The sequence below is a fragment of the Tasmannia lanceolata genome, unplaced genomic scaffold, assembly GCF_043159265.1.
Source record: "Tasmannia lanceolata isolate RefF3 unplaced genomic scaffold, GAP_Taslan_0.1 ptg000002l, whole genome shotgun sequence".
Taxonomy (NCBI): Eukaryota; Viridiplantae; Streptophyta; class Magnoliopsida; order Canellales; family Winteraceae; genus Tasmannia; species Tasmannia lanceolata.
In genome coordinates, this window is record NW_027518679.1 from 53,275,764 (window position 1) to 53,297,392 (window position 21,629).

A 21,629-nucleotide genomic window follows, 5' to 3' on the forward strand; every position below is an offset into this window, starting at 1 on the left:
CAAAGATACCCTTTATATTTTTCCTTTTTTATGTCTATTCACAAGGGGTATTTTCATAACATTTAAAAAATCCTATCTAAGATTGCCAATGTACAATTTAAGGTGAACCTCAGACACTTCTCAGTGGACGGTCCGATTTGAAATGGTTCATGACCTAGACTCGTGAAGTAAGCTGCAGAAGGCACTCCGAACACAATCTGATTGATAAAGTATTCAACAGGATGGTGAACAAGATAGATACATCGGATCCCAAAGCTTGTGCAACCCAATATAGAAAGCAGGGCCCAGATGAATAAATGATCTAAATTATTCATTTTTTTAGCCCTGCTGTAGATAGGCAGTGCCTCAAAATTGAGGGCTGTTTGGATACATGGATTTTTTTTATAAACATAAAATCCAAGTTTTAGCTTGTAAAATCCAGGATTTTACAGTCCTAGGTAAAAAATCCATGTATCCAAAAGGGCCCACATAGTTCATCCAACGGGTTTTTCGGGCATGGCCCGAAAAACAAATGGTTAAGATCATCCCTTTATTACCACAATATTTTTTCTTCCTTATCTTCTGTCATAAAGCAAGATAATTTATTGACAAGCAAATAAACAGTGACAAAGAAGAGCAACTACATTTACCATATACAGAGAGTTGAGCATATATAGCGCAGCCGATGTGGCAGTTTACTATTGGTCGTCATCTTGCCGGTGCATATATCGTGCAGCTGATGTGGCAGTTTACTATTGGTCGTCATCTTCGGCATCCGGGACCCCATATATGGCATCAATATAGTGGTGGACTGTTTTCATGGTGAGACCAGGAAACCTGTGAGAGCTATCAGGTTGCAGATCAATCTTAATATAAGGCCATCTCATTTTCTCAGCAGCTTCGCATTCTTCTAGCCCGTCTCCAATCACGCAGAATCGGGTGGAAGGACTGTCAAAACGCTCTTTGATCCATGAAAAACACTGGAACTTTCCTACTTCCCATGAACTGTAGACTGATGAAACAGTAGAAAACTCTTAACTACAGCTCTTAAATGTGTCATGGGCTTTGATTAGTAGCATCATAGACTAAAAATATAAAGTACTGAATCCGTTATGTATATGCTCATATCAAGTCTGTGCAAAGTGCTGCAAACATGTGCCTACATGCATGCTTTCAGCGTTATTTCAGTAGACTGCTTGAGACTAAGGGCGCAATTTGGGCCGGGTTGAGCTTCTGCTAAAAAAATCAATTGGAATCAAACCGAAACCCAACCTGATTTTATGGAAAAAGCTCAATCCGAATTCCCAAAAACCGACCCCAGTTGCACTACTTTAGACACCAAAGAACATGTTAATATAAGGCGAGACTGCATTTTCAAGGAACAAAACTAAAGGGTTAGCAAAATGAATATGAAAGAGAGAATTGTTATAGTTGCAGAGTGACAGACAAAAAAAAAAAAAAAACTCAACTAGTTGTATCTTCATTAGGTAGCATGTCTAATAAGATGGAAATTTTGAAGATGAATGGCAAATGTATAAAACTGTAAAAAGTAAGGCCCTCTGGAAGTGCCCTTTCACAAAGAACATTGGATATCTTGTCATTTCATTAATGCTAGTTCCCATTCCCTTCAGAAAAGAGACATATTGAAAAAAGTTAAAACACGCTTTAAATTGCTCTGTCAAAGACTAATTGTAAGGAGCTCCAGAAGTGCCCTTTCACAAAGAATAGTGAAGGTATATTTTCAGGGTGGATATTTTGTCATTTGACTTTTGTTAGTTCCCATTCCCTTCAGTAAAGAGAGGTCTTGACTCACGTTTTACATACTAATTGCCCTGTCAAAGGCTTCAGTAGCTAAGTGATTGGAATCACCCCTCAAGTGAAGGAAGTCATGGAACCAAGTCCTACTTGGGTTGTCTTGTAATAGGTTTAGATTTACCTATAATCAACTAGCCAACCGAAAAAAGGCTCTGCCATACGGGTGTTTCAGGAGTTCATTAGGTGCATATAGTTGTCCAATCAAGGAAAATTTCTTTGCCGTATAGGCAAAAGTTGCTCAAGAGTAAGTGCTTCGCTGGGCTTTTGTAGGGAAATGACAAACAAATTTGCTAGCTTTGGTTTGAGACAAGGAACTGAATGATTTTCAGCTTGTGGGTTCACTGCGCATAGAAGATTCAAGAAAACTATGGGGTTATGAATAAAGTTGCTTACATTAGCCGGAACTGACCACAACAGCCTAGTGGTGACATAGTGTCAAATCTAAAGAGAGTTAGCAAAGATATGAATTTGAGCGAGACTGTTCGGTCATTGTGCCTATGGAGTTTTCAAATAGTCAATTAGATGGTACTCTTTTTACTCGCGTAATCTGACCGTGTTAGTGAAAGATTCAGCCATATGTTACTTTGCATAACTGAAAAGAAAATGAAAAGTTTTGAGAGAAGAAGAATTAAACCTCTGTAAAAGACTTGATTCAAGTATTCAACCACAGGTACAATTCTACCTCTAGACTTTTAAATGCTTTAAATTTCAATAACAAAAAAAGGAACTATTCATTTTATTTTAAAACATTTAAAAATATGGAATTCCCAAAAATTTGTAATTGGGATGCAATGGGTACAACATTCGAACTAAGTGAGAATGAAAATATTAATGGACAGACATTCCTGAAAGGTAACGAGATAGATAGGAGTTAAAGAACAAGCGGGAATATCTAAAATTATGATACAACTTGAATATTATTAGGAAACACACAAAAAGAGAGGAAGAATGAAAAATAAACTGACCATTTTCATGCACTAATAGGTCACCCAGCCGAAAGAGCAAGCACTTGACAAGACTGGGTATCAATGATCCAGAAGTAACCAAAACATTAATGTTTTGGCATTTCACATCACTAGAGCCAGTGGCATGCTCTGGTGAGACAAGTTGATGGGTGGAGATTTTGTTCCCTCCTGAGGCCTGCTCCAAGAAGTTCCGTGCTGCACTGACAGTGGGAAAATTAGAAACTAGAAAATGCAATTCTCGAATACTTCAGATTCAGGAACACAAGCTCAAGTAATGTGATTGGAGGGTTAAGATCATCCTATGTTGAGGTGGGCCCCATTGTAGTTTTTGGAAAATACTGGACTTTATGCCCACACACCATATAATCTCTCTCTCTCTCTCTCTCTCTCTCTCACACACACACACACACACACACACACACACACAGCTGAGGTTGCACTTGAAATTTCATTTCCCATCCGCTTTTCTGTTTATTTGACAAATGTTTCAGTCTTTCCCTTTTCCTATTTTTTCACTTTAATTCAACCTGGTCAAGATTACCAAAAACATGAATGAGCTACTTGGCCAATGCGCCCAAGTTTAAGTTTTGGGTCCAATGATTGGGGGCAAGGTCCTAGGTTTCAAATAATGACTGTGAGATAAAATCATTTTACTTTCAAAGAGTGTATCATTAAAATAGAAATATTGTAGTGCATCAAAAATTGAATTGAAAGAGGTAAAGGTTTAAATAGATCTAAATCTATGATTCTATATGTTTTATTCATAGTAACATACCCGAGGAAAGCCATCTATCTGTAAACGTATCTGTCAAATTATACAGATTGTCCCAGAGTTTAATCATCTCTTGATCAAGGACGCTATGCAAACCCTGCAGGAGTAAGACTTGAATTACCTAAAACTTATAGATTCTTAATCAAGGGAAAAAATGTTGTATGGTTACAGCAGAATCTTAACCAATTTTAACTAGTAAAGCTCCACGCCACTTCATAAAGTGATACATGAGCCTACCATGAATTAAATTATAAGCTTTGGACTTTGGAGAAATCTAGCTTCAGATTAGATAGAACAATTTCAAAGGAGATCATTCAAAAAAAAAATAGTCAGCATTATGATTGCAATAGATGTTAGCATTGTAACTGTAACCTAAGAATTCAGAACAATATCACCTTAAGAGATGAGATTCTTATATTTATAGAATGATTCTGTTTTCCTCTTTGGTGGACTGTGCTACAAAAGTGACAGATCAACCTCACTGCCAACAAATTAATTGATAAATCTTGATCACCTAAAGAATCAGTCTTAGTGAAATTCCAAATCCTCTTGAAGTTCCATGGATCATTGTCAGCTCACTAACAAATTTGAAACTTTGTTATGGGAGTGTTCAATCCTATCTCGAGACAGTTTGGCAGCGAAGTATTGCTAACCTGGATATATTATGAACTCAATCCTCTGACAAACGCTGAATATTATACAGTAATGTGATACAATACCAAAGTTTCTGGCAAGATGTGATACTTTCCAAGGCAGAGAACTCTTCCTTCATGGTGTTTCTCCAATGAAGGTAAGATATGCTGCTCGTGCGTATGGGACAGCCACATGCACTGCTCATCCTTGCCTTAAAGGTTTTATGTAAGAGAGAAGAAAATTGTGGTTCCTAGTTATACATTTGAGGGCTTAATACAGAGGAGACCACTTCAGGAGGGCTTCTTGCAGTGAAACTTCCAAAAAGATTTAACACTATTTGGTTCTCTCAAATATTTTCTTGAAATTGAAATGGTCAGATCTAAGCGTGACATCTTTTTATCTCAATAGATTCTAGATCCGCTATAGGAGACTAGTAAGTTGGGAGCAAGGCCAGCTGATTGCCCAATCCACAAGCTGAACGATCAACATGGAGAGCCTCTCACTTATCCAGAAGTCAATCAGAGACTTATTGAAAAGCTTATTTATCTCACCAACACTAGCTCTGACATTACTTTTGTTACGAGTATGATTAGTAGATTTATGCATTCTCCTCGAACCACGCACCTAGAAGCTGAACAGAGGATCCTATAGCATCCAAGAAAATACTAGGTAAAGGTGTTTTGTATGCCAACTGGGGTCATATGAATATATGACTATGGTCATATAGATTGGGCAGGCTCACTCGCTGATAGGAGATCTTCTACTAGCTATTGCATCAATGTTGGGAGCAATCTAGTCACGTACTATAGAGCTACTATCTACTGTTGAGGTAGAATATAGAGCTACTGCAAATACAACCTGCGAACTTTTGAGGCTTAAGATTCTACTCATAGAAATGAAAGCAAGAGTGGACATTTCTATCCTTCTATATTAGAACTTAAGTGAATATAAATGAGGGAATGTCACACAATGGAAATACAATCATATTCCATGATTTCCTTCTCTTCTTCTCTTCTCGTTCTACTTCTATTGCTTTCAAATACATAAACAACCGACAGCTATGCACATAATAATTAAGAAAAGCACAGATTTATGTAAAACGCTTACAAATAAGACCTAATCCATTCAGATGACTTCACAAAAACAATAAGTGCAAACATTTCTAAACTGACACACAAAGTTGGACCCAGGGTGACAAAAGTACAAAACCATATAACATAACCATTAATGGTAGGCTAATAAGTAGTACTGTTACTATCCAGTGAAGCATTCTGAAAGGTTTTCTCACTATCATTGATAAAAACCAGAATTTTTCTCACTATCATTGATAAAAACCAGAATAAGAATAATACATGGAAATATGAAATGGTGCAAAAAAAAGTAAAAATTGCAAATTATACATTATGGAAATTCATCACCCTCCTATGTGCTCTTAATATTGTTTTCATTATTAGAAAAGCATGTAAGGTGCTTTTCAAGGAAAGTAATACACATAAGTATGAGATGTCAAGATCTGACAATGCAAGAGTACACCAGGCACAAAGCATGAGTCATGGAAGTATGGAACTATCATGACCATCAAAGAAGGCATCTTTTATTAACACCTGTGCATACTTCTGTGCTATGACCCGGTGCCGGTACGCAAGTTTCCTTTTGTTGGCATCATCATAGGGGGCACTAAAGCCATCACTGCTGAAATGATAATCTGACAAATCTCGTCCATCATCATAATCACTCAAAGAACCAAGAAAGGGCTCGTTGTAATGCTCAATCTGCTCCATCATGGATAAAATATAAAGTTACAATTATTAGAAATATTCATTGGAGGTTGTGATCTATGTAAAAAGGTGGTAAATCCTAAATCTAAAAATGTGTTATTGTAAAAAGAGGGAGAAAATGAATGTTTGTAAACCAAGAACTTACTTGTTCATAAAGGAAAAATTCATCACAGACTTGAAGAATATGTTTTTCCCAGCATTTACCAATTTCTATTCCTTTTTGTAGGTCTTTTGAGCCATTGAAAGGCACCGCATACGTCCCATTCAGCAAAGACTTTAGCAGTATAAGTGTCTCGTCCATATCCCAAATATAGACATTCATTTGTTGATTTGCAGTATCCTTGAAAGAAAGTTTCGTCTTTTGACCAAAAATTATAGGAGTTCCATCCAATGTGTCACCCATTTTATCATCTTGTTAACCAGCTAAAAGAGCATTTGCAATCTGGGACATGAAAACACCAGTGTCGATCAAAATTAAGCAAAATACAATTAAAATTTCACCAACTAAAAATGAATGAAAAAATCATATTCATTCTTACACTGAATAAAACATTCTAATTCATGATACATTAATTTTAATAGGCTGAGCATATTAATGATTCTGAGAAATGAAAGAAGGAAGTCGCAATCTTAAAGGGCCAATCTATAGTATTCAGAACTCAGTTAGGGAATTCCCGAATCATCCAAAGAAACAACACCGTCTACACAATTAAGACGGGCATGCAGCCCATTAATTTTGTACATATTCATCTACTGCCATACCATCTATTCAATCAATTCAGTGCACCCGATCAAAGATATTGCACATAATATAACAAGTTTTTCTTTCATTTGAGGTTTTGAGCATTCAATAGAACTAGAAAGGCTACATATCTGATCACCTCCAATTAATTTATGAATAGATTAGCCATTGGGTAGTGGATAATTCTTTTCGGTTTATCTGCCAACGCTGATCCTTGGCCTTGGAGATATTAGGCCCCACTCCCAAGTCCCAACCATTGAGGTGGGGAAGAGATTTGTGGGCAATGGATTAGGAGGAGGTCAATTGCATCTCCTGTATTTAAGGCAAAATATGAGGGCAGGTGATGAAATATCCTATGAGGCAAAGCATGGGTCTTTATGGGTGCTTCCCTGAAACTGATCTAGTTTATTTCCTAGAAAAGCTAAGAAGATTTTCTTTATTTTTGCAACCCTCAAGGTTGTCACACAAAGAAGCATAAGGTCCATAACCCATAAAAGGAAGAAAATCGGGAGCCTGAAGTATACCAGCTTGTTGATCAAATTTCGGAGAAGGGATTCAGCTTGTTGTGATACACTCAATCCAAGTCACAGGGTATCAATTTGTTGGTGTTGGAATCATGGATTTCCGTAGCTCATTCATTAGGCATCAGATCTTACAATGCAGGAATTTCTTTTCATTGTTTTTATTTTCATTATTGCTGTTATTTTCATGAAATTTTTCTAAAGGATTCATTTAGCCGACCCCAACTAGTTTGGGACAAAGGCTCTGTTGAGTTGAGTTGAGTATTGTTGTTATTGTTATTATTGTTGCTGTTATTGTTGTTTATGAGTTCCTTATGATAATTCTTGTGACTTGGGTTTTGAATTTATTTAAGAAGCAAAAGAAAATAACTTTCTGTACTTTCTAATTAACTTTAGAAACTCACATTCAATCATGTAAATACGACAAAGGTGGCTTGCTTATAAACAAATAAATCTGGTTTTTAATCAATTTCATGCTTAGTGTTTCGATTTATGTTGTGGTAAAAATCTTGCTAAGAGAATCATTTCCCACACCCAAATTTCATGAAGCTGATTACACTGCATAGAACTGAATTAAACAATGGAAATCCATCAAATCAATTAAACTTTCGAGTCTTACTGAGTGATCACTTCTAAACTTTCTATGAAATCACACGGTTTATTGACACAACAGCATGGTTGAATCGATTAAAAGAAATAACCCATTTCAGAAAGAAACATCTGTATACATAAGATCTGATTTTCAGAAAGAACCCATTTGTCAGATTGTTCAAATAATCATTTGGCTATGTTCCAAATAATCATCAAATAGAAGATAGAACATTTACCGAGTCTAGAGGAGAAAGTTACAGATGAAAGCATCGGGGGCAGTTGAGTTTCGGCCTTTTACGGGAAAATCCGATACCCGGGCGGTTCGGATAGGATTTTGAGATCAGTATATAAAGCGAAACAGGATATTTGTGTGTAAGACGGATCCACTGACGTAACTCTCTTCCACTCTGATGATGCAGTGAGCTAAGTAGCTAATAATACACCCCCCCCCCCCCCCCCCCCCCCCCATGCTTTTCTAAGATGCACCCCATTTTGTAAATTTACTACACCTGGGCCACCTACAAAAAGTGACCCGGACCCGCGGGTCCACCTGGCCTGCCCGTAATTTACGAGTCTGGGTCACTAAACTTGTGACCCGATGAAATTTGAACCGGCCCGTAAGGGTCCTATCAAAACTGAGCCGGGCCGAGTAAACCCGTAGGTGCCCGCAAAAACCAAATGATCAAGATTTTATATGGTGTAAGCCCTTATAGTCCTGTATTTTTTTAGAAAGTACACCATACCATAAGATGATCTAAACTGTCCATATGACGGAACACAATGTAAATAGGTTGTACCTCAAAAATCATTTTCATAGGATGATCTTAGCCCTCCGATATGTAAAGGTTTCTAGAAATAATAATATGCAATCCCTCCATAGATCAGGCGGCTAGGATCATCCTGTATTCATGTGGAAATGGTTTTTTTGGCACAACCTTTTACGTTGTAGCCCATCACATGGACGGTTTGGGTCATCCTATTATAGTGAGGCCTACGCCCCATAGAAACTGTCCCTTGGCCCGTAGGTCCTGATACAAGGTTAGAATTCTAGCTCTTCGAGAGTGGTATCTCACTGATGGCTCTGGCCCCCGTAAGGAGGCTTTCTTATGGCCCATCACATGGACGGTTTTGCGTCATCCTGTTATAGTGTGGGAATAAAAACACCAAAAAAAAAACAAACTGGGTGACCCTCGGGTCCACCCGGCCCGTATGGGTGGGGTTTCGGGTTCACAAAATAGTGACCCGTAAGATTCCCGGTCATTTGTGACCTGGACCAAACCACCATTAAGGGTTGGATGAAACCCTGCCAGGTCTAAAATTTACTGCACAAAATGAAGGTGCTTGCCAGGCAATTTAGCATAAAGCCATTTCGCAACTCACTTTTTCAGGATAGAATGCTTGCTCGTAGCAGATTAATTTTTCTCATTCAGTTAATTCATCTGAGGTGGTTGTTTTCTCCGGAAAAAGTGAGCCCCGAAATGGCTTTATGTGGAATTGCCTAGCAAATCCATGTATGATATCCAAAGACTACTTATATTGACACTGCAATGTTTTGATAATTGCACTAACTCATTTATTTATTTTTTATTTAAAAAACTGTCAAAGGTTATTATTACAGTTCCCAAAAAGCTCCGGTAACCAAATAAAAAACAAGCTGATTCCGTGCAAATATTAAAACACTATAGTGCAAATATCAGTAGCCTATCCAAAACAGTTGGTTGTAATATTTGAATTTGATTTTAGAAGGCGAAATTGATTCTCAAGGCATCCGTGGCTCATAATGGTTGGATGTGGTCCAAAATCTCACTAATTAGACATTTGGGGGCCCTTTAGATACACGGATTTTAGAATCTTGGATTTCCTCAAAATCCTTGATGGGAGACGAGAAGAAGGAGACCGTCTGTTTCTATTTAGAATCTTGGATTTTAAGTAAGAAATCTAGGTTTTAGAAATCTCTTCCCCATCTTGAGATTTCTAAAACCTGAAAACATGGGATGATCTCCTGCTCTCTTGCTGACGGAAAGAATGGCGACAAATCATAAAACGATGGTTGGTCTCCTTCTCTCGGCTCCCATCTACGATTTTGAGGAAATCCAAGATTCTAAAATCTGCGTAACCAAACGCAGGCAATGGTCATTTTGGATTTCGCTACGGCCTAATTTATGGGATTTGCTAGGCAATTTTGCCAAAAGCCATATCCAGCTCACTTTTTATAGATTTTGTCTTATTCATTTAATTCATCTTAGGTGGTTGTTCTCTCATGCATTGCAAAATTGCCTAGTAAATCCCTTGTATAAATTAAGTTGGGATTTGCTAGGACCATCGCAAAAGGCATTTCATGGGCGAGCTGTTGAATGAGAGACATCCACATAAGCACAAATTTTGTCTTATTCATTTAGTTATTCTGAGGTGGCTGCTCTCTCATGCAACAGTCGGCCCACGAAATGCCTTGTGCAATGGTCCCTAGCAAATCCCAATTGGTTCGTTTGAAACCATTGAACCTCTAGGCCATGTTTGGATAGCCACAAGATTTAGATTTGGATTTCTCACATTTGCAATTGAAATTTGGAACTGGATTAGATCCTTAGATTTCCAAATCAGCTACAATAGTGAAAAAAATCCAATTTGCAAATCTGTTCTGCAATACATTATTTGGAAATCAATATTTGTGGCAATTACCAAACCCTCGCTGCTCCTCGATATTGCAGCAGCAACCAGACGTCCCTCCCTCCCTCTCTCTCTCTCTCTCTCTCTCACATACAACATGAGCATGAGGATGATTGATGTATTTTGTATCCAAAACTCAAATCCAAATACAAAAGCATGAGGTATCCAAACGGGGCCTAGTTCATTCGGTTAGCATAATTTAATATGGTTACTGATAGTCCCACTACCATGTTTTGATAACGAGACAAACTCACTTGTCTTATATTATTAATCCAGCTGTCAAAAGCTATTACAATTCCCAAAAAGCTCTGAGCAGCAAATTAGAAAGGAAAAGACAAGGTGAGTTTGTCCCATTATAAAAACGTGGTAGTGGAAATAACAGTAGCCTTTAATATAATTTTGATTAAAAAAAGGTATTTAAAATCATTTTCTTACAATAATCCTTGTCACATGAACACTAACTTAACGGTACAGCACAGCTGAAACTGAAAATGAAAGGGAGGAAGATCATGTCTTTTCCCTTGGATAAAATTCTTGAATCAGCAAGAAAAACATTTTGTATTCAATAGGAAAAGAAGTGGGTTTGTTAATAAAAAATTTTGCCTAAACCTTAGACTTAATTTGTAAATTTTGCCAAAAATAGTAAGGAATAAAAATAGGGCGATGATATTTCCACGCCCTTGCAGTGTGCATTCGTCCCCTGTTAACGTGATTTGACGTCAAAAAGCGTCACTGTTCAGATTGTCGTAAAGGGGGGCGAATGCACGCTATAGGGTGCTAATCAAAGCGTCATGCTCTAAATGCTTAAAGTAAAGATGACTTTCCCAAAAAAAAAAAAGGAAGAAAAAAACAGGTCCCGGAAGAAATATACTAAGGAAAATGATCCATCAGCATCTCACCCATACACGTGTAGGGTAACTGAGCATTCCCAGAAGATCACAATAGCCAAACCAATATCCACACCGTTGATGCAACTGTTGCTCATTTTTTTAAATTTTTAGGGAGATAATGTAGGAATTGGCCACCATTTTCTAACTTTTGAACTGGGGAGAAACTTCCTAGATAGGACCCCAGATGCCTTTTTAGATGCCTTTTCATTCATTGAAAATGGGCACCACTGATGACAAAGGAATGAAGGCATTCCAGCTACTTTGTGAGGAGGTTTGATAATTTTTTATTCAGAAATATGGAGGTCTCTGTATAAAACAAGCAGAAAAGAACAAATATCCATCAGCAAACAAAGAAAAAGTGCCATGTTTAAGCAAGCCCATGGTTTTTAGTACAATTTTTCTCCAGCTACAGTTTATATGAACCAATTATAAGGCCTGAAGAGCAGTTTTAGAGACCATAACCTGTATTAACTATTAACAATACAACAAGTGGGAGGACTATTGTATTCTAATGAAGATTCCAGCAACTTGGGTATATGTTTCATAATGTAATATATAATGAAGCCAATCTCATGTATTAAGAATGTAACAATTCCAGCTCATTTCATACTCACCAAAAGATTCAAACATCTGAGATATTATATTACATGGGAAATATGGAAAAACACATAGCACAAGAAATACAAGCAACATGATCTTACAGAAACCACACAAACAAAATTACTATTGCAAACTGATTGGTCAAATACAGAAATCATTGGTGTAATACAAGCCCAAAGAAGGTTATGGAAACCTTTTCTATGTACAACCTTGTTTATCAACTGTGCGAATTAAAATTAAAACATCGTAGCATCCACGCTTTTGTTGAGATTTTTTCTGCTGCGAGTCCGAAACAACGAGCAAAACCAAAACCACACGCCCTTTTTCTCGACTGGTCGAGAACCCATATCCTTCTTTGCGACGAAGTCGGCCATATATTGAACAACAGCCTAATGAATAAAAGAGGAGAAGATAACTAATCAGATGAAAAGGAAATGCATTCAAATACAACAACAAGAGAATCAAAGAATTTAAAATCACATACCTGAGCTCCCAATTTAAGTACTTGTCTTGGCGGTAGTTCCAGTGGAGTCTCATCTGTATACAAAACTCTCAGCCTTGAGAGAGACCTGAAAGATTCTGGTAGGGTTCTTATCTGGTTGTTGCTTATATCCAACACTTCAAGCATTTCAAGATTGCCTATCGATCTTGGCAATGACCTAAGGTCTGCAAAGTTTCTCCCAACATTCAATTTTACAAGACTGGTGGCAAAGCACAGATTTTCAGGCACTGACTCAAGTTCATTGAAACTGACATCGAGTTCTTTTAACTTGGAAAGAAAACCCATTGTTGTAGGCAACCCTTTGATCCTGTTATAATGCATTGTTAGAATTTCTAAGCATTCAAGCTTCCCAATTGCCTCAGGCAGTGCTTTCAGCTGATTGAAGTCTAATATCAACTCGGTGAGTAAAGAACATGACCCAATTGTATGAGGGAGCTCTTCAATCTCATTTGTTTCGACGTTCAATCTCTTTAAGCTAGTCAGATTCCCTAATGTCTCTGGGAGTATGGATAACTGATTGGAACTCAAATCAAGATTGACTAAATTTGTTAAGTTACCAAATGTAGTTGGCAAAGATCTTAATTGATTTCCATGCAAGTCGAGATCGACTAGAGTGTATAGTTCTGCAAATGAGTCAGGAAGGTTTATTAGTTGATTTGAGTGGACATCAAGCTTTGTTAAACATTTGAGGCTATTGATTGTGGATGGAAGGGCCATGATTCGGTTCTCGGATAAGTTTATATCAGTGACATCTGATAATTTCCCTAATGACACTGGAAGCCACTCAATCCGGTCCATCAACTTCCCTTGAAGGTCTAGCACTTTGGATCCATTTTTTGCCGAAGTCTCAATTAAGCTTGCGACCTTTATTAGACTTAATTTCTCTGCATCTTCACCTATAACACACAAACAGCTTTACTGAGGCCATGGGAAGAAGTATGACTGTCGAAAATTAGTCAATTAAAGAAAGGGAAAAATATGTCAATATCATAATCAGTATGGAGAATCATCATGTCAGGCAAAACATAACAAGATCATTTCTGGGAAGAGTCCCTTCAAAAGTTAGATAAAAAAGTTATACATGCAAGGCATTCTAATTATCTGAGTGATTACTAGCATACACTTCTTGTTGATAAATGCTGCTAATCACTGCCATTTAGCTTTTGGAAGAAAAGTGAGTGGGTATTCTATCCACTCCCAAGAGACCTTCAACCTATTGCATAAATACACAGTTGCAACAAATACCCGTTACTTGTTTTAACAAGATAACAAATCAGTTGTGATGGTTTGGGATATGTGAAAGGATGTGGATGCGCTTATAAGGATTTGGGCACCCTCCCTCTTAACGGCTAGCTTTTAAGGGCGAGTTCTACCTAGGTCCCAAAAAGTGGTATCAGAGCTGGGACGTGGTAACCTTGGTGTGCCTCTGAGGATGGAAAAATACCTCGGGGAAGATCTCGGTAACCCCGGTATGCTTCCGAGGACGGAAAAATCCCTCGGGGAAGATCTCGTGCACGTTGCACCCACATGGATATGGGCGAGATTGTCCATGTTGCTTCCATATGGAGGGGGAGATTGTTGGGGGTTCCACGTGAAAGCAATAATCCCACATCGGATATGTGAAAGGATGTGGATGCGCTTATAAGGATTTGGGCACCCTCCTCTTAACGGCTGGCTTTTAAGGGCGAATTCTACCTGGTTCCCAACATTGCCAAGTATTTACCTCATGTCTACTTTTCATCAGCTTTGTCTCTCAAACTCCATACACTTGTATCAGATTAGGGTTAGTTTATGATCCATGATGCTCTCTATCCTCGTGAATTTACCAACTTGCTTGCGTTATACTCAATGACATATTTAGTTTGTTGAGAGCTAGTTATCAGTTCCACATGCATCTGAAGTAGCTTACAGAAATTAAGACAATTTGGTTAGTAAGTTTTCAGAAATCCTCATACTTTGTCAGAGGAAGTTTCTATTTATCAGCAGTGACGAATTTACATGTTAGGTAATAATCTGTGGAACTAGTTTGTGAATCCCTTCTTTACAAATAATAATCTCATCAAAGGAGTGCACAACATATGCGAGGAGTCATCTCTGTCCTGGTTAATCAAGGACCAATCTGTCCCCATACCAGAGTTCTTTCTTGCGGAACTAATTGTGTGAAGCTTTGAATCTAGTAAAAAAAATGTGGGAAGGCAAAGCTCAAAAGTTCAAGTCTGTAATTTGCCCCTCAAAAGTTCAGGAGTATCTACCCACAACTGCATATTGATTAATTGCTCTATTCTACAAATAAGATTTCACTAGAAGTTTCTAATTTTTGGAAAGCAAATTAAATTTCTTTTTGTTTAATGTGGTCAGAAAAGCGAGGGTGGGAAAAGAGCTAGCAATTCAAGAATGACAAGTATGCCTGACTTTAATTTAGAACTGTGATAAATGAGTTCCTTCTAAAATGTAAGCGGGTTGAGTTTCTCAAATGCTTCTGAACATTTTATATAGAATAAAATGGTCAGAACTAATTTAACAGGACAATTGCAAGAAATTTGTGTAAAATAACAAACTGACCAAGGTCTACACCAGTCTCATCATAAACTATATCACACAATTCATGGAAGATCATAATAAGGAAACATCACATTTGTATGTGAGCAATAAACTCTGCTACATAAAACAACTCAAACAATCCCAAGACTACAAATAAATAAATAAAACCAAAATTTAAATACATGAAATGATAAAAAATTTACACAAATTTTATTGAGAAAAACACCAGCAGAAAATTTTGTAACGGTCCCTACATATAGACTTCAAAAACCACCTAAATTTGACTCCTACAAATAAAATTGTTTACCAACCTTACATCAACTTCTAAAAGGAGTAGAACTCAAATAACAATTCACTAAAACACCAATAATGAGTAAACATGGACTGCTAGGAACACAGTCCTGAATTCTAAGATTATACTAGTTTGAAAACAACCAGTAAAGGTCCCTAAAAATAACTTTTCCTATTCCAAACCCTTATGGTTCCCTATCATTCATACTCATAGTAAACTTCCTCTCAGCAGGTACTCACTACAGAATGTTCTCTAAATTAAGATTAACTTCAACTCACTCCTCAAATGGACAGCCATTAAACCAGCCCATTGTCATTGGATAAAGGGTAAAACATGTTCCTATGTTGAGGTTTAATACCTTAATTAAAAAATAATATTTTAAAATCTTAAGGGTGCCATTTTGATAAAAGTGTTATCAATTGCTGAGGATCATCTGGTCATGGTTTCACAGAAGGCAATGGGTCGGAGTCATGGTGGTCTAGCATAGCTGATCATCCAAAAAAATGAAAAACCAGTTGGTCCTTCTTAGCATGATTCTCTTCTATATTTTGTCAAATTCCAAATTAAATGAACAGCCAAACAGACACAAGAGTTAAATTTAAATACTTTTGCAATTTTACTGAATGTTGAATGTTTGCCGAACAACCCAATAACAAAACTTCCTAAAATCACAAATTTTATGTACACTGAAAATAGATTTTTGCAATTTTTAGTAATCGTGGCTTTATATAATTTTACATACCCTATACTATTCTGATCAGCCCCTAATAATCAGTTGAAAATTCAAATTGTGTCAGCTTTTTTGTGTGTCTATGTGGAGAATTTAGGGCAACGATTTGAAGAGAAAAATAAAATACTTTGACAATTACTTCCAATTTCAAACCTTTCTAGAGTCTTGTTAATAAGAGAACCTGGGTTTTCCTTTTCTGATAAAATCTAATAATAATTCTTCATACCCATCATACATCATCATAATAAATAAATAAATAAGCAATCAAATCTTTTTTATATAATTGAGGAAAACCAAACAAAAAAGAAGAAGAAGCACAAAAAACCAGCTGACCTGAAGAAAAGCCAACTTTCAGTGAAGAACTATGCAGAAAGCCCTTTGGAACATCCAATTCCTCTCTCTCATCTTCCTTTTCCCTGATCAAACTCTCATCTCTCATATAACTTATCTTCCCAACTTTAGCCATTGGAACAACAAAACCATCCTGTTTCTGATTCTGGGCATCAACAGGAACCAACTTAGAAGCTCTCAGTATGAGATCATCAAAGGTCTGAAATCTCTTATCTAAATCAATTAGATAAAGAGCTTCTTTCCTCTGTTCATGGCTTTGTAACAAAACCATGTTCTTCTTTACCTCTCTCAACACAAAAAACAGCTCATCTGGGATATCTGAGCGCTTGACCAGTTTGGATATTTCCTCAATTTTCAGCTCTTCTTCTTTGTCTATAGTTTTCAGAACAGACATGGCTGCTTCAATTTCATCTAAAGTTGGTCTGGGTGGTAAGGATTTATGGATTCTCATGATTTCCCCAACTGTTTCTATTACAGCAGATAGGTCTGGTTGGGGTGGTATTGCCATTTTTGGTTTTGCTGAGCTGAGAAATAAGGGAAAGAGAGAAGGGTTTTTTAGGTCTTGTTACAGACTGGGTATAGGTTTAATTTGTTAACGGCGTGGGTCTTATAACATTTCTGGGGGTATAAGATTTTCCTTTTTCCTCCTTTGGTTTCAACAAAATTGTATGGACATGTGATTTTAATAAGGTTGGTTTATAGATACTGTTCTGTCATTGACTCAAGAGCCTAAAATGGAATACCAATAGCATTTCTTCCACGTGAGTAGGATTGAGATAAGGTGGGAATAAGAAAAATGAAAAATATAAAGACTGACCTAATCCACACTAAGAGATAAAACAGACCTTGAGAAGAGGGTTTTTTTTTTTTCTTCATGGCCATGTGTGGGACACCAAAGTTATTTTTAGCTGTGTTTGGTTCATTTGGGTGTTTGGAATTTCGGTGGAATAAGGGGTCAAAGGGGATCGGGTGGAATGTCAGTCAAAGGGAATTTGGGTAGTATCATGTTTGGAATTTAGGTGGTAAAATAGTCGGTAGAAGCATTCCAGGAAAAAAAAAAAAAACTCCAATTTTGTGGTTTACAATTCGGCTCCCGTTTGCATTCCACTTAGGAGCCGTTTGCATTCCACTTAGAAGATAGGGTTCCGACAATCCCAGTAGTTAAAAAGACTTTTGGACGAAAAAAAGTAACCAAATGTGTAAGGCCTTTCAAATCCTGTTCAAATGCTTCAAAACTTCCTCTTTTTTTTTGGCAACCAAACATAGAGTTAGGGACCTGTCTAATGTTTTCTATGTGGAATTTTAATAGCTTTTACCCTTTGATTGGACTGGTGTACTAATTTTTAAGTCTCTCTCTCTCTCTCTCTCGGTGCAACTGGACTCAATTTTTGGGAGGTCGGATTGAACTTTTCCCTTAAATCAGATCAGGTTCGGGCTGATTTCATTTCATTTTTTAACAAAAGTTCAACCAGACCCGACCCAAGTTGCACCTTAGTTCTCATTGGCCTCTGTCTCTGGATAAAATATTTAGAACTGAATTGTAATTAAAAAGCCCTAGATATTTCAAGATAAAGTTAGCCAAATAGCCAAATATGCATTCTTGGCTATACTAAGGCAGTAGAGATTCTAAGAACATTCTAGACGCTACTACTTTGTACATAGTTGAAGAAGGGTACAAAAATGTACAAGGAGTTCTAAATTGTTTTTAGCTTATTAGGCTGGTGTCGAATTACAGAATATGTACACTATACCTAGCAAAAAAGCTAAAAAGGAAAATGATATTTAAGCCCCTTTTGATCATCAGGGACACCCATTGCTAGTGTACTTTGCAATCAAAGCCATTAGTCCCTTTTTTGTCATTGATCCACTGACGCTGGGTGTCCCTGGTGATCAAAAGGGGCGTAAATATCATTTGGGGAGAAAACTCTTATGATGTAAAAACGGAGAAATTCAACTGCTAAATTAATGAGTTCACTACCCAAATTAAGACTTAATGTTAAGAGGGTTACTAGCAAATCCGTTTTGCATAAAAAGACAAGCCCCTTCATCTTGACACATTCACAGAAGAACATGAATCCGCACCAAATCATTGGTCATTTTAACTTTACTTTCGTCACTCAAGTCCGTTTTGGAAGTGTTTCGAATAATTATCAAACTTAGGTCTCACACAGCACAAATAATCCAATGACGCATTTTCTTCTCTCTTTTTTCCGGCTCAACCCAACTAACCCTTCAATCACCGTCATAGGGAATAAAATACTTTGTTCACCGTCGAATTGGATGATATTTACTTCGTTCCCATTGAAGTCGAGTTTCTCAGATCGAAGATATTTAAAGGGGTTGGTTCATTGTATTCAGATATTCACAACCAAGAAGTAGAGGTGTTTTTTTATGACATGGGGTATCCCCACCCCATTTTTTAGGACAGGACTATTCCGTGCGGAATCACCTATAAACCACACGCATTGGGTAAACCCAGGGATTCGAACTCACATCAATGGGGAGCATACCCATGACTTTAAGCCGAAGAGCCACAGTCGTATAGGTTAACCAAGAAGTAGAGTTTCATTGTCAACACAAACTGTTTTTTTCGTAAACAACGGTTAAACAGTGCCAAACCCTTGAATTCTTTTCGATGAGGCCTTGCCGTCTTGACCTTACAAGCCATAATAAAAAATTTAAAAGATTTTAAGATCAAGACGGATAAACCAATGATTGATTTGCAAGGAACCATCGCAGAAGGCATCTCAGGGAGGGCTGTTGGGTGAGAGAGCAGCCACGTCGGATGAATTAAATGAATAAGACAAAATCCGAGCCTATGTGGCTGCTCTCTCATGCAACAGCCCTTCCGCGAAATGCCTTCTGCGATGGTCCCCGGCAAATCCCAGCCAATGAACTGGATTTATGAGTGTTAACAGCCAACTTATGATTTGGTAGCCAATTTCACATAAAGCCATTTTGAGGCTCACTTTTGCATGAGAGAACAGCCAACTCAGATGACTTCAATGAAAAAGGACAAAATCTTGTACGAGGTGGTTGTGTTCTGTCTGAAAAAGTGACACACGAAATGGCTTTCTGCGAATTTTCCTAGCAAGTCCCTATGAAATTTAATTTAGATAAAACACGACAAACCTAACCAGGGAGGGATTTGCTAAGGTCCATCCCAAAAGCCTTTTTGCAGCTGGTTTGTCGCACTTCATACCAGCCACCTCGTGAATGGAGACAAAAGATGTTGTCTCCATTCACGAGATGGCTGGTTGAGGTGCGATAGACCATCTGTGAAATGCCTTTTGCGACGCTAGCAATTCCCAACCAGGGATTATGACCTTCCTTGTTTTGTATTCCATGGCGTTATCTTTATATAGATATAGACGATTCTAGCATCAAGACAAACGTGAAAGTGGCAAGGTTCTATCTAAGATTACTAAAAACAGGAAAGAGAATTGCTAGGGAAACAAACACGTCCAACTTCCAAGGATACATTTTTCATGACAAAACATCCATATCTTATGATAAAATAACGAATATATCCCTGTCAATGCACAAAATTAGGAAGGAAATGCTTACGAGGAGTTCACCTTCACCCTCCTTCGTAAAAGATACTTATTGGCCCCATCTCTACCTTGTGATGTGATCAGATCCGTTGATCCGAAAGGTAACCATAGGGTCGGCCAGATGCCGTTGAGACCACCTTGATCAGATGGTTTAGGCCCTTGATCCATCAAGCCTCGATCAACCCTCATTTCGGGTCCTTCCAAGAAGAGCTAAATCATTGTTTTATGGAGTCATTTTATCTTTACCCATGGGATGTTTATTCGGAGTGAGAAAGAACATGTGGGTGGCCTCATGATGTTACACTAGATCGACAGTCTTCATTTCATCTCACATATGTGTGCCTATGAACCCAGGATTGATTGTCTTTTACCTTTGATCATAAAAGTAACTTTCTGTGTGGCTGTTCGCTACAACTAGATACGATGTGCACTCTATTTTCTTTTCCTTGGTTAAAGGAAACCAAATTAAAAGACCAAGGAAACTGGGCTTCTATTTGAATTTCCTCTATAGTTCAACAGAGATACTCTAAGTAAGGGGAAAACTCGGTCCATTTTTTGGAGAATTCGGGTTGAGCATCAAGGGTCTCAACCAAGTCCCCATTAAAAACCAACAACCAACGACCAACAACCAACAAGAACAAAGATGGGGATTTTCATTGATTGTAGGTAGACACACAAGTATGGAGTTAGAATAAGAAGCACTATGAACTAGAACCATAAATCTTACACAACTACACTTCAACCTTTCTTTTGAATCTTCACTTGGGCTGGATGGAGGCTGATCTTCATCTTCCACAGTACCAAGCAATTAAAACTTATGGGTAAGGGGCCTTGAGTTACGAAAATTTGTACTAAGTATACAAAAAATTTAGTTCGGATGGGGAAATCACAAGAAAATCACGGACGTCAAAAGTACCGCCCTTGATATTTGATCGAACAGCAGCCTCTTAAAAAGTGGGCTGCTGTTGGATCCAATATCAAGGGTGGTACCATTTTGGACTTGACGGTAGAGCACTGTATAAAAACTCTGGAAATCACTTACACCGACTTCTTGGTACGACATGGGACTCCTAACTACAAGGGATGCATGTAAATTGAACATGGGACTCCTGACTATAAGAGATACATGTAAATATACATAATAAAATTGCAATATGCGCTCACTTTAATATTTTCATTTAATACCCTTAAATTATTACATAGGTGGCTCTTCTCTCCCAATGGTAGGGGATGGGAAATTAGTTTTGCAAAATTGCCTAATCCCTAGAGGTGCAACTCGGGTCGGGTTGGGTCCAACCCAAACCTGACCCGAGGAACATTTACTCAACCCAACCCGACTTGACCCAAGGAACCTTTTTTTTTTCCAACCCGAGTTCAACTCCAGTTATTAAGCTTACAAAAAAAAAAAATTGATAAAAAATGTCAGGTTTTACTCGGGTCGGGTTGCCCAAGCCCTCAACCCAAACCCGAACTCAACCCAGGTTGGGAAAACTCAACCCGAATCCGAACTCAACCCAACCCGACTTGACTTTTTTCGGGTTGAACCCGACCCAAGTTGCACCCCTACTAATCCCCTTCTAATTAATATATTAGTTATTAACCCTAATCAAGGTTAATTAACACACATTTCTCTTTTGTTTCGTGATATTAAAGCCAACAATTATTGGGAACAACGTAGAACTCACCCTTAAAAGCTATCCCTTAAG

General features: G+C 37.8%; 2 protein-coding genes across 2 annotated transcripts; both read right to left on the reverse strand.

Annotated features, from left to right (window-relative positions):
- Window positions 1-567: 567 nt before the first annotated feature.
- LOC143878655 (protein phosphatase EYA-like) lies at window positions 568-8,223 on the reverse strand. Its single transcript, XM_077380917.1, has 6 exons — window positions 8,033-8,223; window positions 6,088-6,384; window positions 5,769-5,936; window positions 3,535-3,628; window positions 2,760-2,954; window positions 568-991 (listed from the first exon to the last, which is right to left on the reverse strand). Exons 2-6 carry the CDS (start codon window positions 6,343-6,345, stop codon window positions 732-734), a joined length of 975 nt encoding a protein of 324 aa, XP_077237032.1. The 5' UTR covers window positions 6,346-6,384; window positions 8,033-8,223; the 3' UTR covers window positions 568-731.
- A 3,749-nt stretch (window positions 8,224-11,972) lies between these two features.
- Window positions 11,973-17,064, reverse strand: LOC143878667 (plant intracellular Ras-group-related LRR protein 5-like). Its single transcript, XM_077380923.1, has 3 exons — window positions 16,352-17,064; window positions 12,438-13,351; window positions 11,973-12,342 (listed from the first exon to the last, which is right to left on the reverse strand). The coding sequence occupies exons 1-3, from the start codon at window positions 16,875-16,877 to the stop codon at window positions 12,190-12,192; spliced, it is 1,593 nt and encodes a 530-aa protein (XP_077237038.1). The 5' UTR covers window positions 16,878-17,064; the 3' UTR covers window positions 11,973-12,189.
- Window positions 17,065-21,629: the final 4,565 nt, after the last annotated feature.